The 16,179-nt window shown below is 36.8% G+C and overlaps 1 protein-coding gene across 1 annotated transcript in view; it reads left to right on the forward strand.

Moving 5' to 3' along the window:
- The first annotated feature begins 3,173 nt into the window (after positions 1-3,173).
- kdm2aa (lysine (K)-specific demethylase 2Aa) overlaps positions 3,174-16,179 on the forward strand; it is a 49,705-nt gene continuing 36,699 nt past the window's right edge. Inside the window, 4 exon segments of the mRNA XM_062032414.1 lie at positions 3,174-3,300; positions 11,640-11,778; positions 15,793-15,871; positions 15,950-15,996. Of these exon segments, the coding sequence (XP_061888398.1) occupies positions 3,295-3,300; positions 11,640-11,778; positions 15,793-15,871; positions 15,950-15,996 (271 nt within the window). The 5' untranslated portion in view covers positions 3,174-3,294.

Genomic DNA, 16,179 nt, shown 5'->3' on the forward strand with positions numbered 1-16,179 from the left:
CCAACAGCATTTCTCAATGAGCTATTGCAAGGAATTTAGGGATTTTACCATCTAAGGTCTGTATTATTATCAAAAGGTTGAGAGAATCTGGAGAAATCACTGCACGTAAGCGGCAAGGCCGTGACCTTCGATCCCTCTGGCAGTACTGCATCAAAAAGCGACATCAGTGTGTAAAGGATATCACCACATGGGCCCAGGAACACTTCAGAAAACTACTGTCAGTAACTACAATTTGTCGCTACATCTGTAAGTGAAAGTTAAAGCTCTACTATGCAAAGTGAAAGCCATTTATCAACAACACCCAGAAACGCTGCCGGCTTCGCTGGGCCCAAGCTCATCAAAGATGGACTGATGCAAGGTGGAAATGTGTTCTGTGGTCTGATGAGTCCACATTTCAAATTGTTTTTGGAAACTGTGGACGTCGTGTCCTCCGGAACAAAGAGGAAAATAACCATCACGACTGTTCTGGGCGCAAAGTTCAAAAGCCAGCATCTGTGATGGTATGGGGGTGTATTAGTGCCCAAGGCATGGGTAATTTACACATCTGTGAAGGCACCATTAATGCTGAAAGGTACATACAGGTTTTGGAGCAACATATGTTGCCATCCAAGCAACGTCTTTTTCATGGACGCCCCTGCTTATTTCAGCAAGACAATGCCAAGCCACATTCTGCACGTGTTACAACAGCGTGGCTTCATAGTAAAAGAGTGCGGGTACTAGACTGGCCTGCCTGTAGTCCAGACCTGTCTCCCATTGAAAATGTGTGGCGCATTATGATGCGTAAAATACAACAACGGAGACTGTTGAACAACTTAAGCTGTACATCAAGCAAGAATGGGAAATAATTCCATCTGTAAAGCTTCAAAAATTGATCTCCTTAGTTCCTGAACGTTTACTGAGTATTGTTAAAAGGAAAGGCCATGTAACACAGTGGTAAAAATGCCCTTGTGCCAACTTTTGCAATGTGTTGTAAATTCTAAGTTAATGATTATTTGCAACAACAACAAAAATGTTTCTCAGTACAAACATTAAATATCTTGTCTTTGCAGTCTATTCAATTGAATATAAGTTGAAAAGGATTTGCAAATCATTATTTTCTGTTTTTATTTACCATTTACACAACGTGCCAACTTCACTGGTTGTGGGTTTTGTAAAATTATGTATTATATCCGTAAAAGTATTATGTTGCCTTATGGAAGCAACAACATCATGTTAAGTTCCCATAGTGTGTCTTTGCAAGAGAGAAAAAAATCCAATTTTGCTTTTTGTATTAAAAACTCATCCATTGTATATGTTGCCATATTTAAGTTAAAGTTAAAGTACCAATGATTGTCACACACACTAGGTGTGGTGAAAGTTGTCCTCTGCATTTGACCCATCCCCTTGTTCACCCCCTGGGAGGTGAGGGGAGCAGTGGGCAGCAGCGGTGCCGCGCCCGGGAATCATTTTTGGTGATTTAACCCCCAATTCCAACCCTTAAAGCTGAGTGCCAAGCAGGGAGGTAATGGGTCCCATTTTTTTATAGTCTTTACTGACTTAACAGAAAAGATAATATATAACAAAACATGGGGTGTCCCCCATGTTTTGACACAAAATATATACAAATATGCATGTGTTATGTAAAAATAAGTTTAATTGAATTAATTGATGAACAATTAAGAAAAAAATAAATGTTGAGTTATTTTTAAAAAATACTACTGTAATAAAAATAAAATATACACATACGGTTATGGTTATAGTATTGGTTTATTTCAAGCATGCATATTAACCCCTTCAAGTTTTCTCATTGTCATACCATTGGGTTGAGTTTTTCCTTGCCCTGATGTGGGATCTGAGCAGAGAAGGTTGTTGTGGCTTGTGCAGCCCTTTGAGACACTTGTGATTTAGGGCTATATAAATAAACTTTGATTCATTGATTGATTATAATGTCAAACGTCATATATTTGTATAATAATATAAACACAATACCAAAAAATAATATGTTAAATTAAAGGCCTACTGAAATGATTTTTTTTTATTCAAACGGGAATAGCAGACCCATTCTATGTGTCATACTTGATCATTTCGCGATATTGCCATATTTTTGCTGAAAGGATTTAGTAGAGACAATTCCATGCTCTCAACCTTGTGGGAACAGTTTGGAGCGGGCCCCTTCCTCTTCCAACATGACTGTGCACCAGTGCACAAAGCAAGGTCCATAAAGACATGGATGACAGAGTGTAGTGTGGATGAACTTGACTGGCCTGCACAGAGTCCTGACCTGAACCCGATAGAACACATTTGGGATGAATTAGAACGGAGACTGAGAGCCAGGCCTTCTCGACCAACATCAGTGTGTGACCTCACCAATGCGCTTTTGGAAGAATGGTCGAAAATTCCTATAAACACACTCCGCAACCTTGTGGACAGCCTTCCCAGAAGAGTTGAAGCTGTAGTAGCTGCAAAAGGTGGACCGACATCATATTGAACCCTATGGGTTAGGAATGGGATGGCACTTCAAGTTCATATGTGAGTCAAGGCAGGTGGCCAAATACGTTTGGCAATATAGTGTATTATTGCAGTACATAATTCTTAGTATTATATTTATGTATTATTATTTATATATTTATGTCAACATTCTTATTACTACATATAATTATTATTGGTATTATTTTTGTTATTATCATCATTATTATTATTATGTTTGTTTCGGGGGAAGTGACTCCACTCCGTGCCATGGAGTGGCGCACATGCGCAGAAACGGTGGCTTGCGGCATGCATATTATTACAATGTCAAACATCATATATTTGTATAATAATACAAACAGAAAACCAAAAAATAATATGTTACATTTTAAATAAAATAAAATATTTCATTATACATAAAACATTTAAATTGTTGATATTTTTTTCAAATGGGGTCTAACTTGAACGTCCAACTTTTTGGACTTATTAATTTTTTATTAAATTGCATTGATACATAAATTATACATATACTGTATAGATGTATATATTATTACAGTACATCATTATTAGTATTATATTTATGTATTATTATTTATATATAAAAAAATATTACTATACATATAATAATTATTAGTATTATTATTGTTTATATCATTATTATCATTATTGTTATGTTGGTTTTGGGGGCGGTGACTACACTCCGTGCCATGGAGTGGCGCACATGCGCAAAAAAGGTGGCTTGCCAACCGCCATTAACAGGAGAAGAAGACGACGAAGACGGAAAGAGAAGAAGAATACAATAAACGACATGGCAGAAAGCTAAGACAGCGACATCTCAATTGGTCTAAAATGGGGGTAAATATATTAAATATATCTTTAATCGCTTGAAGTTGTGTTTGGTGTACAATTATCTAAACGGTGACATCTATTGCATGGTGTATTGCGTGATAAACCACTTTCTTGATGTTATGTCTGAACTAACTCATTTTCATCACACTGCTCGTCCATTGAAACCCTTTGTTTTGTATCAATACAAACACTTTTTCTTTATATAGATCAACACTTACGCTTTCTAACCATGTACACACATAGTCTATTTTTTTTAATTATTTATTAGAACTTGTCATACAGTAATGGATGGTATCAAATATGAAATAATCGCCGTTCACCACACTGACTGAAATATATCCGACTTTAATTTATTCATCAAATCAAATGTTCGTTCGTCAACATTGTGTCGCTTACTCAGTGAGAAATAAGTTCAGTTCAGTTTCAGTTTATTTGGAACATGCATACGATACAATGTAATGCATCACATATTTCCAGTTGTTTCATTACGGATCGTCCGAAAAGGGGTAGGAAGAAGCAGATCTTATTTAATCCTACCCCTTTTTCATACTATAGCAATTTTATCCCATTTCCTTGTTCTCTGTGACAGAACAGTGAATAAATAAATAATATACCCTAGTAAATAAACAAATATTAAATACATAAATAATCATTATCTAAAAAAACTAATCATACTCGTCTTTGTACTTTGTGAACACTTGTAGTTTGAACCGTCTCTTAAACTGGATCATATTGGTGCTTTGTTTGATGTCTTTGGTTAATCCATTCCATAATTGAATTCCACTTACTGATATGCTAAAGGTTTTAAGTGTTGTACGAGCATACAAATGTTTCCAATTAGATTTTTCTCTAAGGTTATATTTCTCCTCTTTTGTTGAGAAGAATTGTTGTATATTCCAGGGTAGCAGGTTATAGTTTGCTTTGTACATCATTTTAGTGTTTTTCAACCTTTTTTGAGCCAAGGCACATTTTTTTTTAAACTGTAAAAATCCGGAGGCACACCACTAGCAGAAAACATAAAAAAAATGACACTCAGCAGTCGATATAGACGGTAAAAAAGTAGTTCTCGTAAGTGCTGGATATAAATTTAAACCATAACCAACCATGCATCACTATAGCTCTTGTCTCAAAGTAGGTCAGAGCAGTGGTTCTTAACCTGGGTTCGATCGAACCCTAGGGGTTCGGTGAGTCGGCCTCAGGGGTTCGGCAGAGCCTCCGCCACGGAGGCAAAGGCACATCCGACTTATCGTGTAAATAAAAACTTCTCCCTATCAGCGTATTATGGATACCCCCCAAACAATGTTTCCTCTAATTTTCCATCTGATTTGCAGGTTGTTAGATTGATCGATTGAAACTTTTACTAGCAGATTCCAAAGGAAGAGAATACATTATATGAAACAGTACAGTTTACACAGTGCAGTACATATTCCGTACAATTGACCACTAAATGGTAACACCCGAATAAGTTTTTCAACTTGTTTAAGTCGGAGTCCACGTTAATCAATTCATGGTATTGTGTGTAAGGTGTGTAATTTGTTGTGAGTTCATGCATGGTGTTGGTTTTGTTCTTTGAACAAGGTGATGTTCATACACAGTTCATTTTGTGCACCAGTAAAAAAACACAACTGTATAACTTTTTCTTGAATTGAAAAAACATTTTATTTTTCACTAAAGAAGGGTTCGGTGGATGTGCATATGAAACTGGTGGGGTTCGGTACCTCCAACAAGGTTAAGAACCACTGGTCTAGAGTCACGACCTGTCACATCACTCCGTGACTTATTTTGAGTTTTTTGGTGTTTTCCTGTATGTAGTGTTTTAGCTCCTATTTTGGTGGCATTTCCTGTCGCAGTTTCATGTCTTCCTTTGAGCGCTATTCCCTTTGTTTTAGAAATCGAGACTATTTAAGTTGTTACTATCCTTTTTTGTGTGGACATTGTTGATTGTCATGTCATATTCGAATGTACTTTGTGGACGCCGTCTCAGCTCCACATGCTGCAAGTCTTTGCTGTCGTCCAGCATTCTGTTTTTGTTTACTTTGCAGCCAGTTCAGTTTTAGTTTTGTTTTGCATAGCCTTCCCTAAGCTTCAATGTCTTTTCTTAGTGGCACTCGCCTTTTGTTTATTTTTGGTTTGAGCGTTAGATACCTTTTTACCTGGACACTGCCTCCCACTGACGTCTGCATATTGTGATCACGACAAACCATGTTCCCAACATCTACAAAGCAATCAGCTACCTACTGCCACCTACTGATATGGAAGAGTATAACATGGTTGCTCTGCCGAACTCTAGACAGTACCGACACTCAACAACGGCACTTTATATGCGGATTATAATTACTGGTTTGCAAAAAAAATATTTTTTATCCAATTAGGACCACCAGACTGTATCTCACGGCACACTAGTGTAAAAACACTGCACTATTTTAGCTGTTTGCAAATACACCAAATCGTTGAATTTCAATATTTGGGATTTAATAAAGGCCTTGTATGTTCTCTATACCCAACATTATGTACTATTATAACTGATCTCTTTTGTAACACGGTTAGTGACTGACACATACTTTTGGAGTTATTTCCCCATATTTCTACACAATAACTCGGATATGGTAACACTAGCGAGCAGTAAAGAATATGATGTGACTTTTGGTCCAGAACATATTTTGCTTTATTCATTATTGATGTGTTTCTTGCTACTTTATGTTGTATATTTTTTATATGAAGTTTCCAGTTCATTTCATCATTTATTATTACACCCAAAAATGTGTTTTCTTTTACTCTTTCAATATTTACTCTGTCTTTTTGTGTTTGTGTTTGACTTTCCCTTCTACTGTTACCAAATAGCATTATTTTAGTTTTACTAATATTCAAAGATAGTCTGTTTTTGTCAAACCATCTTTTTAGTTTGTGCATTTCTTCTGTTATTATTTGTATTATCTTCTGTGTGTTCTCTCTAGAACAAAACACAGTTGTTTTAAGTGCAAATAATACTAACTTTAAGTCTTTTGTAACTTCACAAATATAGTTGATATAAAGATTGAACAATTTTGGTCCAAGTATTGATCCCTGAGGTACGCCACAAAATATTTTCAGCTCTGTGTTTCAGCTCAGTTCAAGACCAACCCTCTGATTCCATACCTTTCTAATTTGTTTGTTAAGATATAATTATTGATTGTGTCAAATGCTTTTGTTAAAGTAAGGGTGTTCAAAGTGAGGACCGCGGGACATTTGAGTCCCATCAAATGCGTTTTTATTGTCTTTCTTTTATAACGTCATTGGGATTTAAAAAACGGGGTGCTTGCCCCATGTAGGTGTTCAGGAATAACCTGCAGTAAAGAAATCAACATGCTCCCCTTCTCTAGAAATATTACTATCATGAGGCAAAACGCCAACAACTGTAATTTTATCTGTAGTTGTCTATTATTTAACTTTAACTTAATCTACATAGGTACCTGAATATTAAAATTATAAAAACATTATAGGAAATTCAATTTCATATGCATTATATTATTATGTTATATAATGTGTAAATATTACATATGTTTTATATTGCTACTATAGTACATTTTTAGTCATTTTTAGTCTATTTTATACTTTTTGGCCCATTTTTGTGCCCTTGTGTGCATTATCCTTTCCAACCTTTGTAACTGAGCTACTGTGTGGAACAATTTCCCTTGTGGATCAATAAAGTTTGTCTAAGTCTATTAACACAGCTACATTGGTCGAAGCCTGCAAAGTGGACACAACTATAAAAGTCAGCAGGTGGAAAAGTGTTCCTAGCTTACTCTCTCTAATTGCAGTTTTTAACGCAATTTTATGATTTTCAATTTGATATGATTCGGTAACCAAAGTCATTGCCAAGAAAAGGTCAGGTTTTGTAACAAACTGGGTTGTGATCGTTACAGGTTAGTATGTAATAATATTACTGCTACTGTTTGTAAATTCCAAGGGTCAATAAAGGCACTTCATCATGGCTGAATGTGACAGTGACAAATGATAGTAGGTTCGGTAAAGAAGTCATGTTGTGTATGTGCATGAGTGCACCCTAAGTGACAGGGTTTCCCCTACATATAATTGATTGTGGCGCAGCGCCACGGCGAAATGATAGTTGGCACCCCTTAAAAATGATGGGTTTTTTTACATGAAAATTAAATTAAATTAGTTTATTTCAGTCATATAATCAACCATTTTGTGTGATCAATTTAACAGCACAGATTATACATGTTAACTATCATACACATACACAAAAAAAAAGAAAAAGAAGGACCAAAAAAGGAATAGGCTGAAGCCAAGGCTTATATTTGCCTATCTTATACAGTACATTCACTGAAAATTAGATTGCCTGGAACATCAACGTTCAATAAAATCAATGGGATGAAAGTAATTGTTGCTATATTTTATAATTTCCATTATTTCACCTTTCAAGGCTTTCTTAAACCTTAACAAAGAAGTACCGTATTTTTCGGACTATTATTTCACCTTTCAAGGCTTTCTTAAACCTTAACAAAGAAGTACCGTATTTTTCGGACTATGAGTCGCAGTTTTTTTCATAGTTTGGGACTTATACTCAGGAGCGACTTATGTGTGAAATTATTAACACATTACCGTAAAATATCAAATAATATTATTTAGCTCATTCACGTAAGAGACTAGACGTATAAAATTTCATGGGATTTAGCGATTAGGAGTGACAGATTGTTTGGTAAACGTATAGCATGTTCTATATGTTATAGTTATTTGAATGACTCTTACCATAATATGTTACGTTAACATACCAGGCACGTTCTCAGTTGGTTATTTATGCCTCATATAACGTACACTTATTCAGCCTGTTGTTCACTATTCTTTATTTATTTTAAATTGCCTTTCAAATGTCTATTCTTGGTGTTGGATTTTATCAAATAAATTTCCCCCAAAAATGCGACTTATACTCCAGTGCGACTTATATATGTTTTTTTCCTTCTTTATTATGCATTTTCGGCCGGTGCGACTTATACTCCGGAGCGACTTATACTCCGAAAAATGCGGTACATGTCTTCAACTCATCACTGAGCTTGTTCCACCATTTAACTCCTAAAACTGAAATACATTTGTATTTTAGATGTGTTCTTACTTTACATATTTCAAAAATCTATATCCATCCATCCATTTTCTACCGCTGTCCCTTTTGGGTTTGTGGGGGGCGCTGGAGCCCATCTCAGCTGCATTCGACATCCCCTGTAAATTATAGTTTTTCTCCTCTTAATTTAAATAACCTAAGAATACAAGGCTGTTGTTCTTTACCCAAAACACAATTTTCATTGTTTCTAAAAACACAATATCTGAAAATTTTTACACACTAGAACTTATGAATAATGGATTGGTAGGTTCATAGTAGTACGCTTTGTGTATTATTCTATTTACCCTTTTTTGAAGTTTAATTATTGGGTCTATGTTTGTTTTATAAACATTTCCCCAAACTTCAACATAATATGTTAGACATGGAAAAATAAAATAATAATATAACATATGCAGACATTTCTTATTCAGCATGTGTCTTACTTTAGAAATAGTAGCAATGGATTTGGATATTTTCCCTTTATATATTCAATCTGTGGTTTCCAACATAATTTATGATCAATTATTATTCCCAATAACTTAGTTTCATATACTCTATCAAATTCCACTTGATTTAATTTTAATTTTGCTTCACAATTTGTCCTTGCACCACTAAACACCATACATTTAGTTTTCTTATCATTTAATGATAACTTATTAATATCAAACAATTTTTTTAGCTGAAGCAACTCAACTTCTAATATCTTCAACACTTCCTTCAAGTCTTCTCCTGAACAATATACATTTGTATCATCTGCAAACATAATACATTTCAATTTATTAGATACTGAACACATATCATTTGAATAAAGTATGAATATTTAACCAAAAGTAATATATTGTATGAATGGGTATACTGTATTTAGACTATTATTTATCCACTATTAGACATAGGTAGTTTCAAAAACATCCTGAATATCATAAAAATGTTCCTCTATACTTTATTTTAAAAAAACGTGCATCTAAATTGCGTGTCAGTATAAGCACCACAGCTAGTCGCACATCTGATCTGCCCCGGAACTGTGTTGGCACTTAGCAAAATTATAGTCAGCAGAAAATGTTCAAGAGAGATTTTGCAAGTTAATTCATACATGTATTGTTCAAGCCTATGAAAACTACCCTAATTTTTAAATTTTGCTAGCAACAATAACGCCCACACGCCTCCCACATTCCTAAACTTTGCACGCTAAGTTTATTGGAGACTCTAAATAGTTCCGCAGGTATGAATGTGAATGTAAAACATTGTTTTGTCTATTTATGTGCCCTGCGATTGGCCTTGCTAATTTTCATTAGCTTGTCAATGAGCTTCTCCATTATACGTTAGCATTAAGCTAGCAGCATTAGAGCTAACCTTCACCCTGTATAATTGTATTGCTTTTTTCCGTGTATTCCAAACTGTATTATTAATTTAACATAATTCCTACATGTGTGTGCACTTCATGTGTATATTGATGTACTTGCATTAGTGTGCTTAGTTTTACAGTGACTTCATTGTGGAGAATATCAATAAACTACCTCAAGTTGTTTTCCATCTCTAATTTAAAGGCCTACTGAAATTAATTTTTTTTATTTAAACGGGAATAGCAGATCCATTCTATGTGTCATACTTGATCATTTCGCGATATTGCCATATTTTTGCTGAAAGGATTTAGTAGAGAAAATCGACGATAAAGTTTGCAACTTTTGCTCGCTGATAAAAAAAAAGCCTTGCCTGTACCGGAAGTAGCGTGACGTCACAGGAGGCAATATTCCTCACAATTTTCCTTTGTTTACAATGGAGCGAGACAGATTCGGAGCGACAAAGCGACGATTACCCCATTAATTTGAGCAAGGATGAAAGATTCGTAGATGAGGAACGTTACAGTGAAGGACTAGAGAGGCAGTGATGGACGTACCTTTTTGCGCTCTGACCGTAACTTAGGTACAAGCTGGCTCATTGGATTCCACACTCTCCCCTTTTTCTATTGTGGATCACGGATTTGTATTTTAAACCACCTCGGATACTATATCCTCTTGAAAATGAGAGTCGAGCACGCGAAATGGACATTTAAAGTGACTTTTATCTCCACGACAATACATCGGTGACACACTTAGCTACTGAGATAACGTGATAGCATCGTTCTCAAATGAAGATAGAAACAAAAGAAATAAATCCCTGACTGGAAGGATAGACAGAAAATCAACAATACTATTAAACCATGTACATGTAACTACACGGTTAAAAATTCTCAGCCTGGTAAGGCTTAACAATGCTGTTGCTAACGACGCTAAGGCTAATTTAGCAACTTAGCAACCGGTGTTGTGCCTGAAACATCACAGAGCTATGATAAAAACATTAGCGCTCCACCTACGCCAGTCAGCCCTCATCTTCCCATCAACAGCCGTGCTCACCTGCGTTCCAGCGATCTACGGCGCGACGAAGGACTTCATCCGTGGGTTTGGCGGCAAGCATCGGCTAGGCGTCTGCTAGTCCTTGTTGTGTTGCTGTAAGTATTGTACTTAGCCGCTAATACACCGATCGACCCCACCTACAACGTTCTTCTTTGCACCCTCCATTGTTCATTAAACAAATTGCAAAAGATTCACCAACACAGATGTCCAGAATACTGTGGAATTTTGTCGAAGAAAACAAGAGTATTCTGTATCGGGTCCGATGTGGTCCAACCACTTCTGTGGATTTTGTGACGTCACGCGCATAAATCATATCCAAAGGAGTTTTTCAACCGGAAGTGTGGCGGGAATTTTAAAATTGCACTTTATAAGTTAACCCGGCCGTATTGGCATGTGTTTCAATGTTAAGATTTCATCATTGATATATAAACTATCAGACTGCGTGGTTGGTAGTAGTGGCTTTCAGTAGGCCTTTAAAGGACTATTTACATATTTGTCAAAACTAAATTCCAACATTCAAGGAGGGCAGAGTATAGTGTAGCCTGTGTTGCATTTTACAATAAGCTGCAACAATTTCAAAATAGAGCAAAACAATATAAGAAAAAAATAACAGATCTTAATAAAACAGATTTATTTTTAAATATATGTAAAACATTTGTGTAACCTTTTTAAAGATAATCTATGCATCATATCTGATTAAATTAATCATGATGTCATAAATATGATGATGTCCTGTTGACCATGCCCTCACCACGCCCCAAATGCCACATGTATACTGGCAATCTGGGGAAAACCTTTGTAGAGAAGTGATCACATGGCAGTTGGTTGTTTTTAACAAAGACTTCCTTTTGCTTTTCTAGCGGTCCAGTACTCGGAGGCGTTATCATGAGGATGGCATCTCAGATGAGGAAATTGATGGCAAAAGAATGTTTGATCTGGAGGAAAAGGTCAACAGCCAAAGATTCCCCTCTGATCGGATCATTCGCATGAAAGGAGAAGGTAGAAAAGTACATTTATTGACACGTGCATCTGCTAATTATTAAAAATTCAGTAATGGTCAATATGGTTTGGCTCATCTCTTTTTGCCAAGCTCCCATTCTAGAGCCTTTTGGGATAATTCATTCTTTGGCCAAACTACACTATATTGCCAAAAGTATTTGGCCACCTGCCTTGACTCACATATAAACTTGAAGTGCCATCCCATTCCTAACCCATAGGGTTCAATATGATGTGGGTCCACCTTTTGCAGCTATTACAGCATCAACTCTTCTGGGAAGGCTGTCCACAAAGATGCGGAGTGTTTAGGGATGATGTTTGATAAGAAATTATCGAGTTCGAGCCTATTATCGAATCCTCTTATCGAACCGATTCCTTGTCGATTCTCTTATCGAGTCCAGATAGGTTGTTGTATATGGAAAAAAACACAATATTTGGTTTAACAAAAGCTCACTTTTATTATATAAGAAAAAAATAAAATCTAATAAATTAATAAATATTGACTGTTGTTACCCAAAGTATATTAAGTGGGATTTTTCAGAAAAACAAATATATACAGTAACACAAAAACAACCTGTCTCTGTGATCACTATAGGTGTATAAATAATACTATAGTGTTAAATAAAATCAGTCCCTTGGGCACAAAACTGAAAATAATACAGCTCTCCAAAAAGTGCACTTCTGCTGCTATTTGACATAACTGTTTGTTATGATGCTTTGACATTTTTGCATTTCATTTCTTTATTGAAAGAAAATTCTATGAGGAGAAAAGTTGTTTGCAAATGTGGTTACAATGCTAAAATATGAAAAGTTAAAGCTAAAAAAAGAAATACACTTTATTGAGTTAACATTATTTCTTTATAGGGGGAAAGATTTGATTTTATGAGCTAGGAATATAACAACTACACTACCCAGCATGCAACGGGAGTGACGAGCATGCGCGGTAGCCCCGAAAAGTGTTGTTGCATGTCGTCTCACTCGGCAGCTAAGACGTCAAGAACTCAGCCAACACGCCTCGTCTACATTACTTATAATTAGACAGACAACACATATACAGTGTGATTTTGTTTTGTTTACAAGGAAAGAAAAACAAAAGTTAAAAAAGGGAGATGTCATATATGTATGTGCTGCGGTTGCTTTAAGAACGTTGCGACAGCTGCGGTAAAGAAGGTGCGTTGCTAGCCTGGTTGCTATGTTTCCGATTGGTCGTAAAAGTGTTCGTCATGTGTTTGTACCCTGCTCAAATCTCTCAGTAAAGTTATTCATTGGATTATACCTTTGTTTTGAACTTTATTACACCTTGGAGCGCTTTTTCCGGCCCCTGCTTTCCCTATCTGCGCCTAATGACTGAGCTACGTGACGTAATTTCTTGTGATTTCTCACGGAGCATTTCTGGTCGGGACGGGATTCCAGGGATTCGAATATAGAACCAACTCTTTTTCTTTACTATAGTGGTCTCGATAACGGGTACCGGTTATCAAAAAGGGATACGAGTCCGAGGACTCAGTTCTTTTCTTATCGAACAACCGGGAAAACCGGTTCCGAGTATTATCCCTAGGAGTGTGTTTATAGGAATTTTCCACCATTCTTCCAAAAGCGCATTGGTGAGGTCACACACTGATGTTGGTCGAGAAGGCCTAGCTCTCAGTCTTCGTTGTAATTCATCCCAAAGGTGTTCTATCGGGTTCAGGTCAGGACTCTGTGCAGGCCAGTCAAGTTCATCCACACCAGACTGTGTCATCCATGTCTTAATGGACCTTGCTTTGTGCACTGGTGCACAGTCATGTTGGAAGAGGAACAATCTGTTCCCTCAAGGTTGGGAGCATGGAATTGTCCAAAATGTTTTGGTATCCTGGAGCATTCAAAGTTCCTTTCATTGGAACTAAGGGGCCAAGCCCAACTCCTGAAAAACAACCCCACACATAATTCTTCCTCCACCAAATTTGGAGTCCGAAATGTACCGTTCTTCTGGCAACCTCCAAAACCCAGAGTCGCCAGATGGAAAAGCGTGATTCATCACTCCAGAGAACGCGTCTCCACTGCTCTAGATTCCAGTGGCGACGTGCTTTACACCACTGCATTGGACTTGGTGATGTATGGCTTGGATACAGCTGATCGGCCATGGAAACCCATTCCATGAAGCTCTCTGCGTACTGTACGTGGGCTAATTGGAAGGTCACATGAAGTTTGGAGCTCTGTAGCAGCTGACTGCAGAAAGTCGCCGACCTCTTTGCACTATGCGCTTCAGCATCCGCTGACCCCTCTCTGTCAGTTTACATGGCCTACCACTTTGTGGCTGAGTTGCTGTTGTTCCCAAACGCTTCCATTTTGTTATAATAAAGCAGACAGTTGACTTTGGAATATTTAGGAGCAAGAAAATTTCACGACTGGATTTGTTGCACAGGTGGCATCCTATGACAGTTCTACGCTGGAAATCACTGAGCTCCTGAGAGCGGCCCATTCTTTCACAAATGTTTGTAGAAACCGTCCCCATGCCTAAGTGCTTGATTTTATACTTTTTATACAGGGTTGTGATTAGGACACCTGATTCTCATCATTTGGATGGGTGGCCAAATACTTTTGGCAATATAGTGTATATCCATCTTTAGAATGCTGGAGGGTAAGCCTGGGCAATAAATCGATTTTATCAATAAATTTGAGTTTTTTGTTACAGATGATTTAAAAAATCAAAAATCAGTTTTCCCACTTGCCGTGGCATATTTTTTGCCCCAAGGAATTTCCGTAGCTTCCGCTCTCCCTCTTATTACCTTATGGAGATTCTCACACACATAGCACAACATGGCTAATGTTAACAAAAAACGAGAGCGAGACGTTTGTTCCAAAGAAAATAATAGTGTTGTCAGCGGTTTGGGTTTGTGGAACAAATGACTGCACGCTGCAAAGTTTTTGTTAAAAAAGGCAGCAGCACAGCAACTTTATTACAGCATCTGAAACAGAAGCATCCAGCCGCAACTCTTTACAAGGCAAAAATAACAACAAACAAACTCCCGCGTAAACGCACAGGCCCCAATGTGGTCCCAACGTGGCCTGGACGTCACTTGCATGCGCACTTTGATAAAGTGAAAACAAAGAAAGTTGACCGGGAGGAAGTCACTACTACTCCAAAATAAAATGAAAGTCGCAACATCTTAAAAATTAGTGGGGGTTTTCTTTTAACGTGAAAGTAAATAAAAGTAATGTAATGTATGAATGGATATACTGTAAATAGTGTAATATATTTGGGAGGGTTGTCATTTTTTTATGGCTGTTAAGTAGAGGAGACACGGACATCAGCGCGGATCTACTGGAGCTTTATTTTTCAACTCACATGTAAGCAAATGCGCCACAGCATCAATTCCAGCTTGAACGCTGAATATTTTATTTTGAAAGTAAACAGGATCATTTATTTAGTTTGTCAATGACGTCCTGTCCAACACAAGCAAATTTTAGCTAATATTAAACCGCAATGTTGCGGCAACCTACAAAAATAGAAGCTCTACGTATATTTAGTGCATGGCAACGGTATGACACGAGCATGGCGGCGCATATGGTCCGCCGACGGTGGAAACTGACATGTTCACTAGAATGTAAACAAAAAGAATCTGCCGCTGTTACGCATCCAGTTGGTCATATAAAAGCAACACGTTTACATTATCTCCATTATTTGTATTCATTTTTTAATTTTTATTAATTTCTTTTAAAGTAGTGAAAACATTAAAAAAAATTGTAAATTAAATTTTCTGTGAAAAAAGTCTGAGATTTTATTTTCAAGTCATATCGCCCAGCCCTACTGGAGGGGTAAAAGTTCCTGTATATTTTGTTACTTTGCTTGTAAAAGTGACACAACAAATAAAAGCTAAGTAGCCGCTTATATTTTTTACGAGCCCTTGCACCCAAATAAGAATAAGTCTATACAGTAAGTGGACATTTTGTATACAGTACCACCGGTTATTTCTATGAGGGTTGGACTTCCACCTTAACTAGTCCCATTTTAATGTTTGAATTTCTGTCTTTCAGATTTTACTTATGAGTTCATCCAAAGAGGTGGCATGAAAGACCCACTCCTCTTTGAGGAAACTGACGGCCTGGGGATAAAGTAGATATTTTTCCTTCACTTTTGTTCCACTCATAATGATCGATGAAGATGAACACTTTTGTTTTTTAAATTTTATAGGATGCCTGATCCAGACTTCAGTGTCACTGATGTCAAGATGTTTGTTGGTAAGACTTGTCTTCTTGTAATACTTCACTAATCCACAATGTGCAGCTTTATTTATTCTGACATCACAGATATGCACAGTTAGGTAACAGACAGAGCTAGAGGTTTAAGGATTTTACCTTTATACGCTACTACAATGTATTTGAAATAAAACAAGATGGAATTAAAGTGTAGATTTCACCTTT

Source organism: Entelurus aequoreus, linkage group LG22, assembly GCF_033978785.1.
Source record: "Entelurus aequoreus isolate RoL-2023_Sb linkage group LG22, RoL_Eaeq_v1.1, whole genome shotgun sequence".
NCBI lineage: Eukaryota > Metazoa > Chordata > Actinopteri > Syngnathiformes > Syngnathidae > Entelurus > Entelurus aequoreus.